This window comes from Gobius niger (assembly GCF_951799975.1).
Source record: "Gobius niger genome assembly, chromosome: 2".
NCBI classification, from domain to species: Eukaryota; Metazoa; Chordata; class Actinopteri; order Gobiiformes; family Gobiidae; genus Gobius; species Gobius niger.
The window spans coordinates 24,558,004-24,583,067 of record NC_136853.1 but is presented as its reverse complement, the minus strand read 5'-3'; the positions used below and the strand labels follow the sequence as shown (position 1 = coordinate 24,583,067).

The following is a 25,064-nucleotide window of genomic DNA, read 5'->3' as shown; positions in this document are numbered from 1 at the left end:
GTGTTGCTTTGTACAAAATATATAAATATAAATAGAATTGCCCTGCCTTCACTCTGAAAGGAACTTTTACATCCAGTACAGGGCAGAGCCACGACTGTTGAGCTGACAACAACCTGGAGCTGAACGCCCAGGAGCCATTGGAGATTATTATGTCACAGGCCCACCGTCCCACACACTCTCCCACCCCCATCTCCATCGTGGACTCCTTCACCATCACCCAGGACCTCAAATGGGAGCCAACCATCTGCTGCCTCATCAAGAAGGCCCAGCAGAGGGTGTCCTTCCTGCAGCAGCTGAGGAGACTTAAGCTGCCGACGGAGATGCTGGTGCAGTTCTACACGGCCATCATCGAGTCCATCCTCACCTCCTCCATCACCGTGTGGTTCCCCGGCTCTACAGACCAGGACAAATATCAACAGGACAAATATGCGAGCTGCTGAGAAGATGATTGGACCTGTTCACCTCAGGACCCGGAGGCGTGTGGGTCGGATCACAGCTGACCCTTCTCACCCTGGACACGGACTATTCACCCCTCTCCCCTCAGGCAGGAGGCTACGGTCCATTCAGACCCATGCTTCCAGCCACAAGAACAGTGTTTCCCCTCCATCAGACTTATGAACCTGAAAAAAGACCAATAATTCTGTATCAAACTCAGACATCTGCACTGCTCTATTGCACCATGTGGTCTGTCCACATCTGCTGCTAACACATCTGTAAATACATCCACACTGCTGTTCTGTCTTTATCATGTTTAATTTTAATCTACTTTATGCATGCATGTAGTTTATTATTTGTCCAAGTTATGTGTTATATGTTGAAGTTGCACGATTGAACGGAAAAAAACAAAAACAAATCCTAGTTTAAATATTGTTTTTAATAAATGCTTTACTCAAAACATGTTTTTGTCTCACTCCTATTCCTTCTTGTTACATATTGAAGTTGTAGGCTACGTGGAACCTTGTTAAGATCCATCCATGCAAAATGTGATTTCCCCTTTCTTTCTTTCTTTCTTTCTTTCTTTCTTTCTTTCTTTCTTTCTTTCTTTCTTTCTTTCTTTCTTTCTTTCTTTCTTTTCTTTTTTCTTTCTTTTCTTTTTTCTTTTTTCCTAACATTTTTCAACAGGTCTTAAGCTTTTGATCGGGACTGTACTTCTTTATTTTGACCCATATGTTACAAAAAATGAGGGTAATCAAGCATAGAAATGTAGAAAGCCTTGGTGAGCATGAGCTGGAGATCCCTGCACTATAGGCTTATCGTAGGTGGTCTTGTTCTTGTATTATTTATTTATTTAGCCTATTTAATTATAAAAGAGAAGGGGGAACAGTGCATATGAATCAGCTTGTAAGCACTGCCCTATACTGGGTCACACACGAGTCTCTCTAAACCACAGTGTGAACTGTTTCCTAATGTCGGGGGCTTCACGCCCTCACAGAGATCTGCTCCTGATCTTTGTGCCCTGGACCGACTGTGTTTGAGAAAAGGTTGTACGTCTGGTGGAAGATTTGCCAGAGATGGGTATACTGTTATATTTAACTTTTGAAGTTGTTTTTCATGCAGTACTTTTTACTTCTACATGAGTAAAATGCTAATGAAGTATCGGTACTCTTACTAAGTTCTAGTAAAACAGCAAAGTTTATGTCGCTACTGAAAAATGAATCAAACTGTTACTCAGTACCCACACTCTTCGGATACTTTTTTACTCTTACTTGAGTAAATATTTGAGTTACTGCTTTATACATGAGTTCTGCTGAACTCATTCAAACAGAACTTCATGGGTGAAAATATGATGCTTCAGGGAAGTTTAATCTGGCGCCTGGAGAGAGAAGAGGGGGTTGGACATCAGCCAATGATCCGCTCGCCTCACTTGTGTTTGTTTCAAGACAACTCTCTGAATGAAGACTGAGCGGAGCTGATCAGGGATCCGCAGGATGTGAAGCCTTCGGTGACGCGTCGCACAGCCATAGACTTCACCAGGCACACGGTGTTATAGAGCGCGTTCATTCAGACACGGGCTGATATACCAGCCGAAGGTGAAGGAGATGAGTTCGTCTGTCGTGTAAACATGACAGCGGGAGCAGCGGAAACTGTGGAAGCGTTTGGCGCTCACCACCTTGATGAGCTCTCTACGGCGTGAGGAGCAGACACCGGTGCAGCTGTGGAGAACAGCGGCTACAAGGCTACGCGCTCGGTCGGTGGGCTCTAGCCCACGCTTCAAAAAAGAATGGGTTGCGCTCCCAGTATCCACGTCTCTCAGAGCGGGGTGATCTACTGTCGAGACTCGGATGAATCCAACTCACCCCACCAGACCACTACCATCTCCCAGGGCACTGCTGCCACGCTGCACGGGCTTTTCATCAAGACAGATGCGGCTGAAACCATCCCGTCCGTCATCTCCTACCAGAACCGTCACTCCCGCAACAACTCGCACCGCGGCGAGCGCAAGGACAACACTGGTGCGCACGCTCGCATTGAAGCGGAGACACAGACCAGCCATAACAGCGTCAAGGTATGATGCGTTCATGAACCGCTGCAGCAGCATCAGTAGCGAAGGCCTTTTTCGTGATGTTGTCTTACAGTGGAGGGGAGGCCTGTGGCGGGATCTCATCTCTCACGTTATTGCACGCAGCTCATTGTGATCAATGGCAGGCCAGGGATGAAGCCAATGTTTAAGCTTTGAGTTTTCAGGCGACAGCGGGACCACAGCCTGTCCGTCCACGTAGTAGTACAGGATAGCGATTAACAATGAGATAAAACATTGTTTTCTCCGCAGTTCTCTACAGTCTTGTTAGTGTTGTTGATGGTCATGTATGAGCCATAATATTTTAGCCTATGCTGAAGTCATTTCATGCCATACTGATTAAGTGCAGTTATCTGCGAAGGCTTTAAGTTTAGCTTTATGTCTGGCCATGTATGCTCAACAGAGTCACACACCGTCTTTTTCATTCTCTTTTGGTAGCAACAATCTCATTTTCAAGAGGGTCCTGTTGTTGTCAGATGTGTCATCTATCTATGCTCTGTGGAGTTGCATGTGAACATTTCTATGATGAAACCCTAGAGGATGTTGTGTGTTCTCTCAGGAAGCAGTGAAGCAGATGAACTTGTCATTAGGGAGGAAGATTCACATTTGTACAGAAAAGAGAGTAGAGAAAAAAGTATGCATTTCATGGCAGTGTTTCATGGCCGTGTGATAACATGGTGTGACAGACTGATAGACTGAGTGATAGACTGTGGGCAGCGACTCACATTCTGATATTCTGACTCTTCTTAATGTTAAAATTTACCCAAAGTTGCACCAAAGACTGTGGCTCCATGACAGAGTGTTCTCTGAGGGGTTGATCTCCATCCTTGGGCAATATACTTTACCCCCCGAGTTTAAAGGAGTGTATTTTTGTGTACAAACAGTACAACCATCCAGGCATATTTACATGTGTCTCACAATTGTTTATATTGTCCTGACTAAAGAAACAATGTCTGAGCTGAAGTGTGGAGTATGAATCAACAAATGTGATCTATGAACACGGCTCCTTGGGGTAGACTGAACAGGAAGGACCATTTACTGTTGTGTCTTTGGGCAAGGCACTTCGCTCACCTTGCATATATATGTGTTGTGTGAGTAATGGGTTGCGTTGAGTGGCTGAAGGTGCAGGTTGCCCGTCTTCTCCAAGGCAGTTATATTTGTATTTGGACTATTATTATCACTCAGAATTTTGTTCTCTCGCTTTATTAGTGCACAAAGCACTGGATCAATGCTGCCTTTTATCACTGAAAGCAGCAGCTGATCCCTGCAGGACTGTGATAATGTACCATGCTGTTCATGTGTGCGTAGTTTGTTTACCCCTCTGGTCAGTGAGGCGTGGTGCAAACAGTCACATGTGAAGAAATTGACAATTGTGTCCTGTACAGATGGAGCTGCAGGCCATTGCACACAGTCGAGACACCTAAAAGAAAACACTCATTCTAAGAACACACACTTTGCATTTTCTCAGCATCACTACTGACACTATTTGCAACAAGAGATACTGAACAAAAATACAAAGCACTGTAATGACACTGCCACACAAATACACATACCGTAATGTTCGAGTGTTGAGCACACCTGAACATAAGTCGCCCCAAGTAAATTAAAAAAAAAAAAAAAAAAATAATGTTTACATATATAGGCCACACATGTTACAACGTGGACATCTGTGGCTTATAGACAAGAGATATTTTCACAGAAAGATGACACACGGAAAGATTTTTTTATTCATGCTTGGTGCCTGAAACACGGCAATAAAAGAGCAGTAACCCGCCTGATTAAAGAAACATACTTTGGCCTGTGATGAGAGTGTGTGTATGACTCGCTAAATAACTGTTCACAACACAATCAAACTCTCTGCCTTTCTCTTGCCTCTCTCTTGCCTTTTTTTTACTCATTAATTGTCCGTGAGAGTAAATACTACACTGACAGAAAAGACAAAGGGACAGAGGGATATTGTTCATCTAATTACACAATGAAGATAATTTTTTTCACTCAAACTTGGCTGTAAATACTGTTTAAGTGGCGCTAGCCCGCAGTTAGCTTTTCCCGTTTGCCTGTTAGCTTCTTCTTTGTGATTCCATTAGTGTGTATTGGTGACTCCGACCCGTAGGCAGTGAAGTTACAATTGTGGTTTTCTGGCTTGAGACACCAGGAAAGGCTCATCCCATCAACACTTGTATTCCCCACAGAGGGTAGGATTTATTTACAGGTTACTTAGTACTGCTTTAAGGCGCAAAACTGACTGTCCAGGCTACGATTTGAATGGAGTTTTCATCATTAGCAGCAGTTATAATCCAGACACATGTTTATGGACTCAGATAACGAATCTGTCGCTGCGGAGGCATAAACAGCCTACTCTGCAAAGATCAAAGACAAAGATAAACAATTGAAAAAATATGTTTTTTTTAACAATACAGATTTATTCATCTTTGGAATGGCAGTCTATCTTGTAAGTAGAAAACCTTCAGAAACTTTCATTTCTATCGTGGTCCACCCACAGAACACCTCATACTAACACTGGGGCAGCCAACCCAGAATGTTGGTTTGATATTTGATTTAGCTGTAGAGCCAGAGTCTTTTTCAGAAGAGCATAAAAAGAAAGTAACAACTAGTCGGATGAAGAGCGCTGTGTGTGACGACCATCCAGACCATGTGCATCTACAGAAGGACACTTTTTAGCAGATAAGATGCCCAGAGACCTTGAATAACCTAAACACAAAGCCCATTGTTCACACATGCAGGGACACATGTGAACCAGGGTTCTGTTGGACCAGCTTTCTGTCCATAAGAAATCAAATAGGCAACAAAATATACTTGTTGAGCCATTTGCAACACTTTTGTTTTAGTACAAAGTAATATTTGCCCATTAGAGATAAACTGCCCTGAACTGAACCAGCAGCACAGAACGTTTATCACTTACAGTTGAAAATGACGTAATACACCAAGCGATGCAGGCCCTATTTGAAGGCCACAGTCAAACAATGTAAACGTTTTTACCGAAACAGAGACTCAAGATGCACTATGCAATTTCTCACTATCAACTTTTATACCACACTCAGCAAACTGTCTTCCTAGTCAAGAAACAACAGTAACATCGAGACATGCAGGGAAACATTCACTCGTATAAGTAAAGTAGGCTACATTTCAAGAGACGTTATATCAGAATTTTTTATTGAATAATTTCATAATCATTGTTTTCTGAGGCTGATGTTGTGATTCGTTTCTTGGGTCTCACTTGTAGAGGGGGCACAAGATGAAGCAGAAGTCCACAGCAAATTTCCAAGCCAGTTAAATCTGATCAGTATTTTTAGTGTAGTTTTCCCCCCTCGCACTAACAGCATGTCCTATAGGCCAGAATAAATGAGACCGTGAGTGAGAGGTTGTTGTTGTTGTTGTTGTTGATGGCCTGTATCTTGAGTCAGACAGGTCGTATGAAAACAGCATACAGTATGTTACTCACTGACCACTGTACGTTACATCTGTGATATAACCAGTGCTGATTCAGGGGTTCTCCATGTGCACTGCCCTTTGTCAGAGCAGTGACGCAGTGGATTAGTGTCACCTGTGAACGACAACAAAGACGACAGAAACACTGGTCCCTGCAGCACTGTGCTCCCTCCCAGGATTATGACAGTGGACCTAGGAGTTCCTCATTGGCTCTCAATGCCTTTTAAAGAGGTTTGCAGTCTCAGCTCTGTTCTGAGTTGCTAATACTCTGTGAGAACAGCTCTATCAACAGTGTGAAAGCCTTCTGTTTTGTTTTGAACAGATTTTTTGGGTGTGTTTTCTGCGTGACAGGGACTCTCTCTTAACTTGAATGATTGTACTATGGAAGTAGATAGGACCCAGCGTTAGTGGAGTGCAGGAAAAAGCAAAGGCAAAATGCTTCTGGAAATTAATGGTAAAATGGTAAGAAGTGCTCATGTCCAGTTTTTATGCCTTGTATTGTGTTGACTGCCCCTGGATCCTGTTTTCTCATATTGTCTCATCTGTTTCAGTTGTCGGCGACAGAAGAATGTGTGGGGCCAATGCGGCTGACTCAGGAGCCCATCCAGGTAGGCAGACCTGACATTTGAAAGCCTTTTCTTCATGTGACAAATTTGCTTTTACAAAACAGGTCAAAGAGAAATTGTTGTTGGTCTAATCATTGGGTTACTCATTAATTTAGGTTTACATGCATTACCTGGGTTAGATAGGTTTGCATTAAAAGCAAACATTAAATCCAGTAAAGAAAACAGGCATGCATGAAAATGTGCTTTAATCATGTTGATGGTGCTCAAAGATTTAGACATAATGTGTAAATAATCGTTTTGAATAATAAGACCTATATAACAACAACAAACTTGCACATAAGGACTAGAGTTCCAAGTGAGCACGCTGTCAGTCCATGCTTGTCTTGTACTGAGAGGGTAGACCAGCTTGAGTCAGGGATTGTCTGAGCTCATCCTCTGATCAGGATTATACGATGTACAACTTACGCAACAGAGAAAGTCCCAGGAGATACTGCCTCCTGCAGCCCAGCTCAGCACTTTATGAGGGGCTGTTTTGACTGATTTTATTTGAGCTTCACACAGGTATTCTCAGTGGAATTGCAGTCAGTATCGCAATGTCTGTGCTGCTCCTGCAGAGCTACTGTTACACCCTCCTCATTTCTACACCCTCACCAAGCCAAGAGATATCAGCCAGGGACTTTTGCTACATTCAAGTATGTAGTACAACTATAATTTTCTATCAAAGTTCTTAATCCTTTATATATATCGCTGTTCAGGTCATAAACTGCAGCTCACTAATCCTCTAGGACAGCTCTCTGCTCAGTGCACGACCTGAAGCAATCTGAATCTACTCCTCTCCACAGACATGTGATATTTACTGGGGTTCAGACTGCTGGACACTTTCCATTTTCCAGACCTCCTTCTTATCTTTGACACATTTTTCATAGTAAGAACAAAACAACAAACGACACATCTGTGCTTTGACTGTGCAGATTCATTGTACACAGTGATGTAAAACATCCTTTTTTACCAACGATCAATGGTAAATGCAGATATTATTAATGTGAAATCAGTGAGTGTATCGTCTCCAGACATAACTCTCAGGATTTATTTGGCTCTGTTTGAGAACATTGCTCGCTTATCTCAGAGAGGCTATAGAACATATCGGCTCCGTAGACATGCAAGATTAACCTCTGAACCCACAAAGGCACACTCAAGACTGCCTGAGCTGGACCTGTATATTGTTTACCTCAAGGCAGGGCAATTTTTATTAAAGGGCACATTTTGTGTGAAAAAAAAAAAACTCAGTGTGCCTCATAGCAGCGCCAAAGCAGCATTAAATAATCAATACAGTAAAACAGCAATAAAAATGGACCATTATTAAGAACTTAAAAGTACATGGCACAGATAAGTCAAATTAAGGGGAGACACTACAGGCAAAACTCAATTTTTTCATTTTGGGCCAAATTGGTCTCTGAACATACAAGCTTTCACCCGGAAACCAAAAACATGCCTAATCTTCACAATAACATGTTATAATAATGTCATAATATTGCGCTGATTCAATGTTCCCCCATAGACTTATATGGGACAATGCAATTTCAAGGGCCTTTTTCTCAAAACACATTTTTCTGTCATTGTGGCGACACTATGTCCACGTCAGTCGGACCTAAAGACTTCACATTTTCCAGTTTTGGATTATTATTTAATCCCTAGCCCCATTTATTGAGTTTTGAATGTCAAAAAATAAGGCGAAAAATAAATTTTTACACATTTTTCCACAAAAAAACTGCTTATTTTAAAACTAAACAAGATATCCAAAATCCCCTCTGAAAAAGTCTTGGTATCTCATTCATCAATAAAATGAAAAAATAAATTTGAATGTAGCTCTATCCATTATTCAGATTTTGTCACCGAAAAGATAAAACACCTTGTTCTTATATGAAAAGATAAAATGACAGAAAACTTGCTATGTATTTTTTTCTCACATTTATGCCAGTGATCTACAGCAAACGTTTCAAATTGATATCTGTAAATTTAAATGTTTTCCCTATTCGCCTGCAGTGTCTCGCCTTGAAGTAAATTAAAGCAAAACCTTTCGACCTTCATAAAAGTGTACAAAGTTTATGTTGTGTGTGTTCAGTTGGCAAATGGCCGTATAATAAGCACCTTCAGGGCGAAACAAGACGGTTCGCCCTGTCGGTGCCTATTTTCCCGATAATGACCAGCGTTCTATACATTATCCCTTACTTAAAGCAACTTTACCACACAATGCGCTCGTCTCACATCGTCAGGCAGACTGTTCCAAATGTTTGCCGCGTCCGAGGCCCTGGTGAGCAACACAGATGTATTAAATAGATAATAATAATTCTGTGGGGGGTCAAAACAATGTTCACAAACAGAGCATTGCTTCTGTAAAAAGATCCGCGCTCTAAAGGGGAGCAAAGATTTAAATAAAAAGCTCTTTATGCCTGGAAATCACCAAAACATTCGGTAAAAATGGCAGAAATAAACAACAACGATCCTCCTTATACAGCCTCCCATGTGAAACCACTCCCTGAGGTTGTCAGGGCCTGAGACGGTTCATGCGGCTCTAACAAGGCAGAGAGACTGTTTAATAAAGAGTCTATTCTCCCTTGTACAGACCGAAGCACTGGACTAATGTGACCATTTGTCCTGGTTCTAGTCAGGACTCGAGCAAACACATTTTGAATGTTCTGCCACCGACTCAAGTCTGGTCTCTCAGTCTCATCTCGATTGTGTTTACTCATGTCGCATTCATCTGTTATAGACTAAAGGGTTTAATTAGGCACAAAAACATATGTTGCCACAAAGCTTTCCAAGTTCTTCACACCTAACTATGCTAATGACTGGAAATCCCAGGTCAAAGATGCCCGCCGTCGGTAAAGCCTACCTGGGGTTGACTGAGTGCTCTTTGTGTGGAATTTCACAGGCTAGCACCACAGTTACACAAGCCCGGAGGGATCAGAGCGTGTAGACCTTTCACAAGTACTACCTCATGCTCTGGCTCTGTCCCCAGCTCACTAGCTCTTTGACACTATCTTTGTCCCATTGTGTCCTGTCCGGGCTGTAACCCACCTATACCTGCCAGCCTGTATGTGTCATGCTCTGTTAAACTCAAACTAAAAGAAGACCTACTGGGGTCTGTGGCCCAAACAGTGTGTAATAAAAACCACGCTGCAATGAGATGAGGAGTGTCTGTTCAATTCTCCTGGTTCATGTGCTCTTAGGTGCTGCTAGTGTTTGCTAAGGAGGACAACCAGAGTGATGCCTTCTGGTGGGCCTGTGACCGCGCTGGCTTCCGCTGTAACATCGCCCGCACTCCGGAGTCTGCTGTGGAGTGTTTTCTTGACAAGCACCATGAGATTATAGTCATCGACGGCCGTCATTCACGTTACTTTGAGCCTGAAGCTGTCTGTCGGTGAGATATGGAGTCTGTTTTCTGTTTTACTGTATTATAGGGCGGAATGATTAATCGCATTTGCAATTTTATCGGGATATTACACAGCGCAGGGAATTGAACTAAGCCAGCCATATCATTCTGGTTTAGATTGTTATTAAAGTATTTATTTTAAACTTTGTTTATTTAATTTCACATTAACATTGTTTAATTAACCAGTTAAAGTAATCTAATTTTAATTTACCTATCAATTATATAAAGTAGGCAGTTTTAGAAATGTATGTGTTGATTGAAGTACATTCACCCATATAAAATGACCAGTATCGGTATCGAGAAAAATGACCCCAAAAGTATCGGTATCGATCCTACCATCGAGTCCCAAAAATGTGGTATTGCCCATCCCCACCATAGAAGTGAGTGTAGCGGCGAGAGCGACGTGAGCTCTACTGCGCGCTTTTGTTTACTCCTCAGCCTAGGTAACCCCCGCCTGAACCGAGCACATTTTCTCCAGTGCGACTTTAAATAAATCTAAAAGCTTCTTGAAAAAAGCTACAAAAGCGAGGATGAAAATGTAACCAAAAAAAGCAGCAAATATGCGACAAAAAGTGATGAAAAAGCTACAAAACAGGCGACAAAAATGCAACAAAATAGGCGACAAAAAAGAGGCAAAAACGTGATAAAAAAGAACCAAAAGTACAACGAAAAAGTGACGACAACGCTGCAACAACGCAAGGAAAATTCTTCAATCAGTTTTGTACGTTTTCAAATAAGGCGTTCCACTGGCCTGTAGGTTGTAAACTCTCTCGTCTAGAAGCATTTAGATTTGGGTAAAACTGAACTGTGTGTGAGCTCGGTGAAGGCAGGGGGTCAAGAGGTTAAGGTTTGCTGTAGATTGTGGAGCACAGTGAAATATCAGCGTTTATAATGCAGCCACCGCAAAGGATTACTGCTGTTTTCATTACGTTAGCCACAGTGCTAATAATAATAATTCAGAGTTGCTGCTACAGCTCTGATGCACTGATCACAGAAGCTCCCTCCTCTCCGGCTGAAATCTCATGTCTCTGCCTCCACAGAGATGAAGCTGAGCCGTGAGCTGCTGGTAAAGAGTAAAGAGTCGTTTGCAGCTCAGTTGGGACCTTTTAAGAACCTAAAAGGAGGCTTATGTTTGGGAATGTTTTGGATAAAGATAAGAACTTATGTCATCAGCTCTGACTAAAACACAATTCAGAGCAAAGAGCACGAAATTATTATGGCTATTTACAAAAATATTACAGTATTACATAATACAATTATATAAATGTAGGCTATTTTGAATTATGTTTAAAGGTAACAAAGTACAAATATTAACTTTTATCACATAAAAAGATGCATAATGTACCTTTAAAATGATTATTAAGGACTAAAAAGTAAGTAGTACTTTAATAAGTCAGTTGTAAATCATGAGCAATAACATTGTCTCAGTTTAGGCTATACTTTAACTCTATGCAACAAAAAAGTTATTGAAGTAAGTGGGGAAAACAATCAAAATAAAATCTAAATTGCAATATTGATTTTTGGCCAAATCGTTCAGCCCGACTGTATTATACTGCACTGTAGTGTATTGTCATCGCCTTAAAACAAGCTGAACAGTGACACTTGACTAAACTGTTGTAAATGTAGCACATCACGCAGGTCAGTGGTGAGAAGTGGATAATAAAAATAATAATTACAGTCAACCAAACTTTACCCCAAAGGTTACATCAGCTACAGACACTGCCCAGAGTGGAATTAAATAAGTCTGAAATGATCTGGAACATGATCAGGGATTTAATTTTACGTTTATGTAACTAAGATGAAACAGTTCATGTTGTTGTTTATTGTTATACTTGCTCTTTTTGTGCTGCCCGCGGCCAAAAGCACATTTGAAACACATCTGAAACTGATGAATTTTTTTTTTTTTTTAAAGATTTGTTAAGATTAGTGCTGTCAATCAATACATTTTTGAAATTGGATTAATCACACTTGTGAAATTCGATTAATCACGAATAATCCCGATTTATTATGAACACTTGGTCGACATTAAAGCATTTGGTCACATTTCTTATAACAGGGATCTCACACAGCAGCTCTCCAGCCCTTTGTTAGTCGCTCGCCTGAGGCTTTCAAACAACACGCACTTGATAAGTCACATTTTAGATACATTTTCCTTTGGGTGTTGAACATTTTGAATAGAATCTGCAAACTTTTAGGTGCATTAAGTAGAGTTTTAGGCCAAAATTATAGTAATTTTCGTTGACACAGCATAATCAGACCAGCCTCTTTGATGCATAAGTATCTCTGTCACTTTTGTTACATAAAAGTACCTCATCGTGTGCAAAGGGTGGAGACCCCTGACTTATAATATGTAGTTAATACAAGTGCTTTGTCTTTCTTGTCATGTGTGCTCAGATGATGCTATTAATGTGCTATTAATTCGGGATTAATTAATGATTAAGGCACTCATTATTTTTCCGATTATTCGTGAGTTAAAACTTTAACTTTGACTGCCCTAGATAACCCGCAGAGGGATCCGTAGGGGTCGGGTGCTAAGAGGACTGGGTGGCAGTCGAGGCCGGGTGCCTCGACGACCTGGTCCACATGCACAGCTCGACAGACGGATCGGTGCAGCGTCAGCAGTGATGCGGTCGCTGTATCGGTCTGTCGTGGTGAAGAGGGAGCTGAGTCGGGGGGCAAAGCTCTCGATTTACCGATCGATCTACGTTCCCACCCTCACCTATGGTCATGAGATTTGGGTCATGACCGAAAGGACAAGATCGCGAATACAAGCGGCCGAAATGAGTTTCCTTCGCAGGGTGGCTGGGCGCACCCTCCGAGATCGGGTGAGGAGCTCAGCTACCCGGGAGGAGCTCGGAGTAGAGTCGCTGCTCCTCCACGTCGAAAGGAGCCAGCTGAGGTGGCTCGGGCATCTGTTTCGGATGCCTCCTGGTCGCCTCCCGCGGGAGGTGTTCCAGGCATGTCCTAGTGGGACAAGGCCTCGTGGAAGACCCAGGACACGGTGGTGGGACTATGTCTCCGAGCTGGCCTGGTGTCGCCTCGGGGTCCCCCCAGAACAGCTGGAGGAAGTGTGTGTGGATCGGGAAGTTTGGGCATCTCTGCTGAGACTGCTGCCCCCGCGACCCGGCCCCGGATAAAGCGGAAGAAAATGGATGGATGGATGGATGCCCTAGATAAGATAAACTTTATCCTAAGGGTAATTCGGTTCTTCAGCTGCTTATATTAAAGGGATGTTTCAGGATTTTTGACATAAGGCCTCATTTCCTAGTTATCCAGAGTGTTGCTGATTTCTGGAGATATTTTTTTTGTAATTCATGCAGTTCTTATATTTGAAGAGTTTCGTGGCGCTAGGCTAGTGCAAGGCTAGCGCATTCCTATGGTATCAGCTAGCCTGCATTAAAAACAGTCTTACGCACTCCACAATGCACTTGAGGCAAATCACTTATAACACCAGACAAACTATATAAATGTCTGTGTCGATAGAATCATTTTTGGATTATAACTGACCTTGCATCACATGAATGATCGCATTTTGAGGGACTATTTTCTAGCAGATCACTCCGCCGCCGCGTAGCTTATACAACCATGAAGCTGATGCTGCTCAAACATAAGGTATTTTAGATGCAAAATGGTTAAAATTATTCTATCGACCGTAACTCTCCAAACAGAAGAACTGCATAAATTACATAAAAATATCTCCAGAAATCAGCAACACTCTGGATAAATAGGAAATGAGGCCCTATGTCAAAAATCCTGAAATTTAATCATGCCTAAAAGAAGCGACTAGAACATTTGAAGGACTTAAAAAACAATCAGTAAACAGGTGAATAAATATAACTATCACTACCCCTCAGTTAACTCCTGTCATACAGCCCACTTGCACTGGGCATAAAGACTTTGTGAGCCTCTTTCCTTGTGTCACATGTTCTTTTGTCTTACATGTTTCGGGGGTTTGTGCTCTTGTGTAAAACTGACCACAGAAATGTACATTAAATACAATAAAATCGATCATATTTGTTTTCAGGTTGATCCGCGCCACAAAACCATCAGAAAATACTGTTATTCTTGTCGTTGTGCCTCAAAAGTAAGTCATTGTTTTATATTTTTTTCTTGTACTCACTTAATTCAGTGGTTCTTAAACTTTTCAATCAATCAATCAAAGTTAATTTCTCGAGTTTTTACAACAACACTTGCCAGACCAAAGAAAATATATCTGACCTACCACCAGGCCCAGTTCTAAACGGGGTCTTAATAATGGGTGTAAACCACGACTAAACTAGAAAAACCCCACCAAACTTAACAGCAGTACTAAAGTATAGATTATGTTTAAAGTATAAAATGTCAACACCACTTGTAAAAGCCCAAAAACGACCAGTGTTGCCTGGACCACAGTTTGAGAACTACTGACTGATCCATTGTTTGTTCATACAGGCCACTGGACCAGGACGAGACGTCAGTGCTTCCGCTCCTCTGCGCTGGATTCAATAGAGTAGGTCCACAACATGTTCATCTGTGCATAAGAACAAAGAGGACAAAATGAATGAATTGTTTATTGTTGAATATGTGGATCTCCTTGCATTCCTCTGAGCTGCCTGTGTGGTTTGCAGAGGTTTGTGGAGAACAGTAGCATGTCGGCCTGTTTTAATGAGCTCGTACAGATTGAGCACGGAGAAGTGCGCTGCCAGTTCAAACTCAGGTAATCTTCCCAGTTTAACAGCGACAGTGCTGTGAATGTGCCGGGACTGACTCTCTGTGTGTGCAGGGCGTGTAACTCCATCTTCACTGCTTTAGAACACTGTCAAGAAGCTGTGGAGATCACCAGCGAGGACCATATTATCCAGGTACAGCATCACAAATACAAACACTCCGTTTTGTTTGAAGGAATAATCGACCACCCATTCTGTCAAACACTTACAGTATGTGAACCCAGCATTTGAGCGAATGATGGGCTATCAGAAAGGAGAACTGATCGGGAAGGAACTGACTGAACTGCCAAAGAGTGACAAGAACAGGGCTGACCTTCTGGATACAATCAACGTGTGTATCAAGAAAGGAAAGGTATGTTCAAACATGCAAACCGTATATTTGCAACTGAATTTTATTTACACAACTGAAGATTCCCTTCAAAGGAATGGCAGGGCATTTATCATGCCCGGAAGAAATCAGGAGACAGTATACAGCAGCATGTGAAAATCACACCTGTCGTTGGCCAAGGAGGGTGAGTCCAAACGTCTGGAATACTTATTATAAAATTAATATCATAATCACAGATGTTCTGTTGTCTTCTGCAGGAAGATTAGACACTTTGTTGCAATTAAAAAACCTCACAATGACAACAACAATCAGGTAAGTCTAAAGAGGTAGCTGTTAGAAGCCTGTTGTTTTGCATCATTCCCAAAGTGCTTGTACTGTTGAAGATACTGTTGCCTCCGATTAATGGGACGCATGAACAAACGCACTCCGAAACTTCTCACACGGTTAACTAGTTGTACAGAGAAAGACGGGATGCAAAAAAAAAAAAAAATCTGGTTTAAAGATGGGAGTTGGAAAATGCTCAAGTTTAGAAACAAGTTATGGTGAGGTAAATAGTTTTGGTTGGGTTTATTTAGCAATATATAATGAATGACATGACAGTTTAAAATCAAATTTTTATCTCTCAAAGCTTCACCAAATGCATAAAACAAAAAACAAAGTTGATCTGATCTAAATAGGACTGAGATCAATAAAAACCTGAGCTTTGGCATGAACTGAAAAGCGTGAGTCTAATCTCTGGTCACGGTGGGTTTGCTGCACACACAGCTATAGATGTACAGTGTTTGTTTGAAAATGATGGCGCTGAATTGTCAAGCAGGTGTGTTGCTGTTCTCACCAGGGTTTCAGGCCAACAACGTCATACTATGCTAAGCTCCTGCTAAGCAGCAGGATTCCCCTCTAAGGGATCGCAGCCAGACACCAAAGCTATTTATGCTTAGCGCAAAGCTGAACAGGGATCACTCTTAGCGAGTACATTGAGTCAGCTGCTGGTATCGACTGCCAATCTCATTCTGTTCCTCCGTGTCAGGAATGGGAATTCTTGCCCCCTTTTTAATAAAGAGCTTTACAAACACACTCATGTTACAGATGAATAATATGCCTGTCTGTGTACACAAGGCTCTGATGTGCCGTCAGAGCGTTGTGAAGGTGCACTCCAGTAAACTGCAGATTCATACCAGTGTGAATGTGATAAAATAACAAAATAACTCTCGCCGTGTGACTTGACTTTTATTTGGAGAGACAATAGCACTAATTTCTTTTAATTTTCTATCCTGATTTATTGTGTTTCAAAAACATGATGAACACAAAAAAATGAGACACTGCATATGAATAGCAAAACATTTGGATCTTATTTAACCTTTGAAAAAATTAGTTATTGCAGCAAAAATCTGTTAAAATTGGAATTCTTCCTTTTTTGGGGGTTCAAAGTTCAATAATTCAGGCCCAATCCTTCAGAAAAAGTCATCAAAATCTTGTTAACAGCAAACTGGAATATTTGGTCTCTGCGTGTTAGTTACAGTTAGAGTTCCAGTTCCAGTATAGATACAAATATGAAGAAATCGATGTAATATTAATATTAAAACTTGAGTTTTCTGTCTCCCATTAATGAAAGAAAACTATACGTGTCAGTAATCTAAGCCACCTGCAGTGTTTCGTCTTACATCAGAGAAAAGAAAACACAAGGCCGGGACACGGCGTATGAACCAAAGCTGTAAGTGCGCTCTGTGTTGTGATTTTCAGTTTCACAAGTTCAGCAGGGAGGACAGATGCAGCGGAGAGCTTTCCCAGTCAGGTACTTCATTTATTGTCTCTTAATTGAATGGATTCTATTTCGTTAATTAGCGACCGAACTCTGAGGATGTTTGTGATTGTGTTTCTGCGTCAGATTGCCATTCTTTACGTCACAGAGACCGGAGAAAAGACTCCATCAGTTCTCGTGGAAGTGACGGTAAGTCTCTGATACTGATGCTGTGTAAGTGTTTGGACAGTGACACACACTTTGTTCTTTTATCTGTTCATTTTCAAGCTACAGTTGTATAATTCATATGTGCTTAAAGTGCAAACTCTCAGCTTTAATTTGAGGGAAATCACACTCAAATTTGATCAATGTTCAGGAATTACACCGTCAGTGTGTCAGTGTCCAAGTAATAGGTCTTAATCATATCTCAGCCAAACCAGATGACCGGCTCCTAAAGAGTCGATATTAAGAGAGTTGCCATCAGAACTGAAGTAAAATAGCTCCTCAAGTGTGGTTATGTTGCTAATGTTGGTAGTGGTTGTTAATTACTTTTATAATTTCCCTCCTTTGGCACACTAGACAGGTTTATAACAGATTATCATGATTATAAAGTACTGAAACAATTCCCTCCATTTCAACATCTTTGCAGCTCCCAGCTTACAAAACAGAAGATACTCCTCAGTCGCTCGGATTCACTCCATGACAATCGAGGCTCCAATTACAAAGGTAGAAATATATCTTTTACATATCTTGTACTTCAAAAGTAAACTTCGGCACAGTGAGCTGTCGTCTGAACTGAGCACAGTGTTTCATATCGGCTGATTTTGGTGCTGATTCCAAGTCCTGTGATGCTTTTGCATGTTCTTCTCCTTTGGCCTCTTGGCCCCAGACAACATTCTCCAACATCACATGCACATCTCCAACACTTCTCAGAAGAAAGAAGCTCTGTGTCTGTGCAGTATATGCAGTAGTGGGCTCTTTGTGTTGCTCTGCTGGCAGTGATTAGGGACTTTCTCCTTTTCCTCTCCTCAGGTGATAAATATCATCAACGCAGCCCAGGAGAGCAGCCCTGTGACAGTGGCGGAGGCTCTGGACCGTGTGCTGGAGATCCTGAGGACCACAGAGCTGTACTCCCCTCAGCTGGCCTCCAAAGAGGATGACCCCCACACCAATGACCTGGTGGGGGGCCTCATGAGTGTAAGCCACACCAAACACACATACAGGGAAATGTATATCTCCACATTGGTCTTGTGCCTGATTATTTATTTATTTTGGTCGGAAGAGAGCATGTTATATTTAGTGGTACGGGAAACTAGAGTACCCGGAGAGGGGAGAACATGCACATAAAAGTTATGATCTTCACATACCCTTTGACTGACATTAGCTGGAGGCAGGAAGTGATCAAGAGAAATAAGATTAAACTAAAACTAGCGATTATTAATGTACAACTACAACTACATATTGTGGTCCTGTTGTGGCTTAAGGTGCCAGAACAAGAGGAATGACATTTTAGACGATAAAATAAGGTCTATATCTGACCTACAACAATTAGACATTTGTTTATCGTTACTATGACAACAGCTACCATGTGGACCGGGGTGCTCGTTTTCCCGAGATGTGACGTCATTGTCCCCAGTTGGTTTGTGTTCATGTGGGAAAGTGGGGATTTTGATGTCATCAAATAAAAACGGCCTTTCATCATTGCTTAGCGCTTAGCTGAGCTAACCATTTAAATGTGTTGTTAGCGTCTCAAAAGTTAAACGTAAATTAACTTTTTGCTAACGTTGATATCAGCCATTTCCCTCACAATTTTGTTACTATGAGGATGATGACGACTTACACTAAACTAAAAAAAGTAGCAGTGTTTAACTAAAAAGCTCAAATTAGACGATAATAGAACAAATCCAGTGCTTAATTTGATCCTCCATTTTCAGTTTTTCAAGGTAAAGGATCCGGGAAATATTGTGGAGGATCCGGCAAAGATTTGATCTGATATAATGGTGTTTAATGCGAGTGTTCCGGCAAATGTTTTGGCCTGTTCCTCGAATCCATCACTTCAGACCAAAAGTGTTCCTGAAAATACTCAAATTAGGCACTGAACAAATCTGCTGATTTCCGCCGTCAGGTGTGGAAGTCGGGAAGCTCGTCTTGACCCGAGATCCCCAGTGGTTTACTCCAGCTGAGCGAGCGTTCACGTGCATTCCCCAACTGGGAAAGTTGTTCCCGAGGACCACATGAACGCACCATAGGAATAGGAATCTAGCTTCCCGCCTCCGGCTAAGCCTGGAATGTTTACAAACAACTAAAGGGTCTACCAGACCAGCATTTATTGTGTCATTTCTTTACAGGATGGACTCAGAAGGCTCTCTGGGAATGAATATGTCTTCTCCAAAAGTAAGTAAAGAGCAAATAAGCAAATAAACAAGATGTATGCTCTACTACTCGTGTGATGCATAACGTTGATGTTTCTGTTCAGATCTGAACCAGAGCCAACTGGCCAATGTCCCAGTCACTCTGAGTGATATCCCGCCGTCTATAGCTGAGATGCTGAATGATGAAGAATGCTGGGAGTTCAACATTCTTGAGCTGGAAGCTGCCACACATAAGAGGTGCGAGGACGACGTGCTTCTGTAACAGTCGCTAATCCTGTCATAAGTAGATTCCTCATGTTTGCTGGTTACACTCTGTGCAGACCGCTCACGTACCTCGGCCTGAAGATCTTCACCAGCTTCGGCGTGTGTGATTTCCTAAACTGCTCGGAGGCCACGCTGCGCTCCTGGTTACAGATGATCGAGGCGAGCTACCATTCGTCCAACTCCTATCACAACTCCACACATGCAGCGGATGTGCTACACGCCACAGCCTTTTTCCTCCGCAAAGAAAGAGTCAAGGTGAGCATAAAACAGACCATGCGTGTTAGCTCATGGTGAAAAGTTCTGACCTTTTACAATGCTGCCTCCAGACGAGCCTGGACCAGCTGGATGAGGTCGCGGCACTGATCGCAGCCACAGTGCACGATGTGGATCATCCTGGCAGGACAAACTCCTTTTTGTGCAATGCCAGCAGTGAACTCGCCATCCTTTACAATGACACGGCGGTTTTAGAGAGTCACCATGCAGCACTCGCCTTTCAGCTCACCGCGCGGGACGGCAAGAGCAACATCTTTAAGAATACTGACAGGTAACGAGCCCTTTCTGACGCACGTGAGACTGAAACAAGATAAAACTAAGTCATCTTAATGTTTTTGCAGAAATCAGTTCCGGACTCTGAGACAGGCCATCATTGACATGGTGCTGGCCACAGAAATGACCCGGCACTTTGAGCATGTCAGCAAGTTCGTGAATAGCATTAATAAGCCCATCGCAGCTATAGAGGAGATGAGTGTACGTTTCTGTCGTTTATTATCCATTGTTTATTCCCAGTGACAAATGTTAAGGAGTCTCCTGTGTCTCAGCAGAGCGTGAACAGTGACTGTGACGGTCAGATGAACTTCAGGAGTTCCCCAGAAAACAGGCTGTTGCTAAAGCGAATGCTCATCAAGTGTGCAGATGTGGCCAACCCCTGTCGACCCCTGGAGCTCTGCATCGAGTGGGCGGGACGGATCTCAGAGGAGTACTTCGCACAGGTCTGACCAGTGGCTTATAAACCAGTGATTCTCAACTCCAGGGTCGGGAGGGGGACTGTTTTAGGGATTTTTCAGGATTTTTGACAAAGGGCCTCATTTCCTAGTTATCCAGAGTGTTGCTGATTTCTGGAGATATTTTTTTTTGTAGTTCATGCAGTTTTTATATTTGAAGAGTTTCGTGGCGCTAGGCTAGTGCAAGGCTAGTGCATTCCTACGGTATCAGCTAGCCTGCATTAAAAACAGTCTGACCCGCTCCACAGAGCACCTGAGACAAATCACTTATAACACCAGACTAACCATATAAATGTCTGTGTCCATAGAATTATTTTAACCATTTTGCATTTAAAAGAACTTATATTTGAGCACAACCAGCTTCGTGGTTGTATAAGCTACGCAGCGGCGAGTGATCTGCTAGAAAATAGTCCCTCAAAATGCGATGCAATCATGTGATGCAAGGTCAGTTATATTCCATAGCACAGACATTTATATTAGTCTGGTGTCTGTGTCTGTGTCAGACTGTTTTTAATGCAGGCTAGCTGATACCACCACGAAACTCTTCAAATATGAGAACTGCATGAATTACAAAAAAAAATATCTCCAGAAATCAGCAACACTCTGGATAACTAGGAAATGAGGCCCTATGTCAAAAATCCTGAAATATCCCTTTAATGATGATTTTTTTTTGTATAGTTTTATTAGTCAGCCTTATGGTCTCTGCTTCAATAATCATTTTGCATAGTTTTTATTATAATGTTTTTGAGTTGAAGTAGTAGTAGAAATGTATTGTCCCCGTGGGGAAATTCATTTGCAGTGAGTGGAAATACACAAATACAACATTGACCACAGCAGACAAATCCAAACATTGACAAAATACAAAAAACAAACTACGGCCCGTCAACCTCAGTTTAAATTATGTTAAAATCGTTATCTACATTCCTCCTTAAAAACCTTCTCTGACAGACCAGCTGTGCAGAATAATAAAAAAATAAAAAATCACTGTTGGTTACTTCGTATTGTTGGTTTGTTTAATTGTAAAATAGCTTGACTGCCTGGTCCTGTTTTTAGTTAGGCCGGGGCTCCTGTACCTTCGACCTGAGGGGAGCAGCTCAAACTCTCTAAACAGAGGATGTTTTGAGTCCGATCATATTATGTCTGCTTTATTCAGAGCTCGAGCACTGAATAAAGAACCTCTGTTATAGACCAACAAGAAGAAGAGCTTTTTTTTGTTTTAAGTGGCTGTTTTGTTTTCATAGACTGATGAAGAGAAGAGGCTGGGGCTGCCTGTCGTGATGCCTGTGTTTGACAGAAACACCTGCAGTATTCCCAAATCCCAGATCTCCTTCATAGACTACTTCATCACAGACATGTTCGATGCTTGGGATGGTATGAGCCACACTCGATGTCAACATGCACATTCTCACTTATGAAACACTCATATTATCAAATGTGATCCTCAAATGTGAGTTTTGGCAAATGACATAATGTTACATTGAAAAGTCCTTTGTTGTAGATACACATACCCTTTAGGATGTATCAGCACCAGTTTACCTAGAAATCTACAATATAATTCTACATAGGAACTTGTGCCGTGGCAGATGCGGTGGCGATCTTGCGATTGTCCGATTAGTTATTCGGAATTGAGAGTAATGTAAATGAAGAATCAGATACAGTGGTCATTTTGAGGCACTAATGACAAGAAAGTCCATCTGTCTTTGTGATGACAAAGTTTCCACACTGGTATGATCAAACGGGGATGTTGGATAAAGCAGATCTATTTAAAAGTCAACCGAGTAACTGAAATAAAAATGAAGTGACAAAGTAAGAAGACGACACATCAGTTTACACGAGTAGAATGGACAAACACATTAGTTCTAATGGATTACCATAGCAACGACTCCAGTTTTATTATAGATCTGTGACAAAGGAGCTCGCTCAACACAATAGATTCATTTGTTTGTCGGATGTGCCTTGAATAGCTTCACATGGGAATTTGAGTGATCCATTTGTCATTGTTGTGTTCGCTGGTCAAATTTTGAACCCGAAAAGTGACCAAAAGGATCACGTGTTCATCTTGGAGCTCAGGGAGTTACAGGAAATGGAGGGTGCCGGACTGCAAAGAAAAAGGAAAAAAGAGTAATTTTGTGCTTCACTGTTCCCACTGAAGTCTTCTTTGGTTTAATCCCTGAGGAGAAAACTTGTTTACTGTCACCATAGCAGCGCCGTCAGGGAAAGATCGTAAACGCCAATGAAACGGGTCAAAGACAAAATAGTGGTTTGAAATGACAACGAGCATAGGCTGCACACACACGCACAAAAACACATCTTTGAGGAAAAGCTTTTATCAGGCCATTTACAGCTGCTGACCTCAGACAAGTTTGAGGTCAGCAGCAAGCGGAAATGAACATATAAACAAAACATGAGAAAAACGGGTTGCTTGGCCTGGAAAAATGTTGCACTGCAAGACATAGGACAGAGAGGGAGAGAAAGAGCCTCATATCCTTACTGGGATTTTAAGGCAAGAGCTGCTTTTTGTTATGACTGTAAAGGCTACAACTCCATAGAGCTCAGAATTGTGTTATTAGAACCACTACGATTTTTGTGATTCCTGGCACATTCTATTGTGATAAATGAATAAAGATTTTAAAATGTAAAGTGTGTTTGAGGTATTTACCGGTAGTGACGCAGCAGCTAATGCCCTCTTTTCTCTACTTTTTTACGCTGCTTTTGTTAATCCATAGACAATACCCAGAACTCTATTTGCGACTAACTTGGGACTGTTTTCTCTTAGCCTTTGCAGGTCTGCCTGGTCTCATGGAAAACCTGTCGGAGAACTTCAAGTACTGGAAAGGTCTGGATGAGATGCAATGCAAGAGTCTTCGTCCTCCTCCTCCCTCTTGACCAGACCCTTAGGTCGGGGGTGAGAGGAGGCTCCTCAGCCGTGACTGATAAGAGGCCTGTGCCATGGACTCGAGAGGAGCCGGGAGCTGGGACTCGGAGCGGACTTGAAGAGACTCCAAATTTGGCTAATATCTGTTGTCCCGCCGGGCAGAGGTCCATCTGTGTCCATTTCTATGGTTTCATGTCTGTGTTAAGAACTTTACTGAACAGTTCACCGGACAACCAGTACAACACTCCGCAAACCTGCACTTTAACCTATCATGAAGCTTCACAAGGCTTTTTACTTTTATATCACTGACATTGTGCTCATTTCTACTTCATAGAGTTGCTATGAATACTGTACAAGGTGGTGACCAAAGCCAGGGACACATTAAGCTCGCATTGTCAAGTTGCCTACTTATGAAGGTGCTCAGTTGCTCATAAGCTTCAGACTGCATCTTAGAGGAGTTGACAGGCAATTGTCTAACATTGAGGATCAGGGACAGAGTTAGTTTGCCTCTGGAACGACATGTATTTATACATCATGTAGCAAACAGGGACACTGCACTGTATCAGAGCTTTTACTGCTATAGGTGAAGTTTTCGCCAAAGAACCAACGTCAACTGTAGACCCTGTGTCCAAGTATCATCTGTTTTGAGGAAGTAGGTTGTTTGGTTTTACCTCCCAATGTTTATCATTCCCAAACTCACGCTGTCAGCGCTTTTATTTATATTTTAGCATTAGTCCTTCAGTCCTGCAGTCACAGCTCAGGCTTGCATATCATAGCTGCCCTCTGGTGGTCATTCATGGCTACTGCAGTGGAGTACTAAAAGCCTTGAAGGTTGTGAAACTTAGAGCACTTTTGAGAAGGTGGGACAGTATTTTAGCAGTATGTAGAACAATGGTATGGGTACATATATTGATAGTACATTCAGTTAGGGCTACATAGTATTGAGGTATTTACCTTATGCCTTATCCTTCTCAACACAACAAATAACTAAAGAGTATTTATAGGCTATTGTTATATTTCAAATAAAAGCCATACACACATTTATTGACAAAAGAAGGGTTTGGTAAAAAGCTTTTTCCTTTTTTAGTTGATTCATATGCAGTTGCATTTTAAAGATTAGGTATGGCGGGATACTGTGTGTTCATGTATGACCCTCAGCTCTTCTGTGTGTTTATGAAGCTACAGTGTTTTTGATTATCCACAAATGAACGCCTTAATGCTGCCATGTCCTCATTTTAGGCCTCCTGTTGTTACACACACTGTTAACTATCGTCCCTGCTGATCGTGCACATCTAACCAGAACTGTCTGCTTATCATTTCGCTTTGCACTATGCTTAAAACATTTTGCTTTTTTCATTGTTATTATGCGTGGCAGGGAGGATTTCCACAAACAGTGAGACATTTATACAGTGACTTGAAACACAGCTCCAATCCTGAATGTTTCTTGGCTGGTGTTACTGACTGAATACATATTTTTGCTAGTTGATGACAGAGATTTCTATTCACAGAGACAATTTTCATGATCCTGGTGTGTATGCCTTTTGTGAGAGCTGTGAAAATGATGTTCCTAACTGGGACAGATGTGTGGAGCTTGTGGAAGGATACGCCTTTATCACGTACAGATAGCAGCGGGAAATGTGCCAATTATGTGATTCTGTTTAGAAAGCTATGAATAAATAATTACATTAAACACATTGTCATTGTTTGTTGATTAGGATTAGATTTGCGTTTTATGTCACTGCACATGTTTTAAACAGGAGTGTTAACATCATTATCACATAAACTTCAGCATGTTTTGTAGAGGTTCAAGTCT

General features: G+C 41.8%; 1 protein-coding gene across 2 annotated transcripts; it reads left to right on the top strand.

The window, feature by feature from the left end:
• Positions 1 to 1,814: 1,814 nt before the first annotated feature.
• On the top strand, positions 1,815 to 24,935 carry pde8b (phosphodiesterase 8B). Of its 2 annotated transcripts, none has more exons than XM_079582959.1 (22): positions 1,815 to 2,506; positions 6,520 to 6,576; positions 9,765 to 9,955; positions 13,992 to 14,051; positions 14,399 to 14,456; positions 14,575 to 14,663; positions 14,730 to 14,808; positions 14,885 to 15,025; positions 15,097 to 15,185; positions 15,259 to 15,313; positions 16,742 to 16,793; positions 16,887 to 16,949; positions 17,389 to 17,465; positions 17,772 to 17,936; positions 19,088 to 19,133; positions 19,216 to 19,348; positions 19,432 to 19,630; positions 19,702 to 19,919; positions 19,990 to 20,122; positions 20,197 to 20,364; positions 21,618 to 21,747; positions 23,153 to 24,935. In XM_079582959.1, exons 1-22 carry the CDS (start codon positions 2,222 to 2,224, stop codon positions 23,260 to 23,262), a joined length of 2,598 nt encoding a protein of 865 aa, XP_079439085.1. In that variant the 5' UTR covers positions 1,815 to 2,221; the 3' UTR covers positions 23,263 to 24,935. The 2 variants fall into 2 exon arrangements, with proteins under 2 accessions (XP_079439085.1, XP_079439084.1); XM_079582958.1 differs by having other exon boundaries at positions 20,194 to 20,364.
• The last annotated feature ends 129 nt before the right edge of the window (positions 24,936 to 25,064 follow it).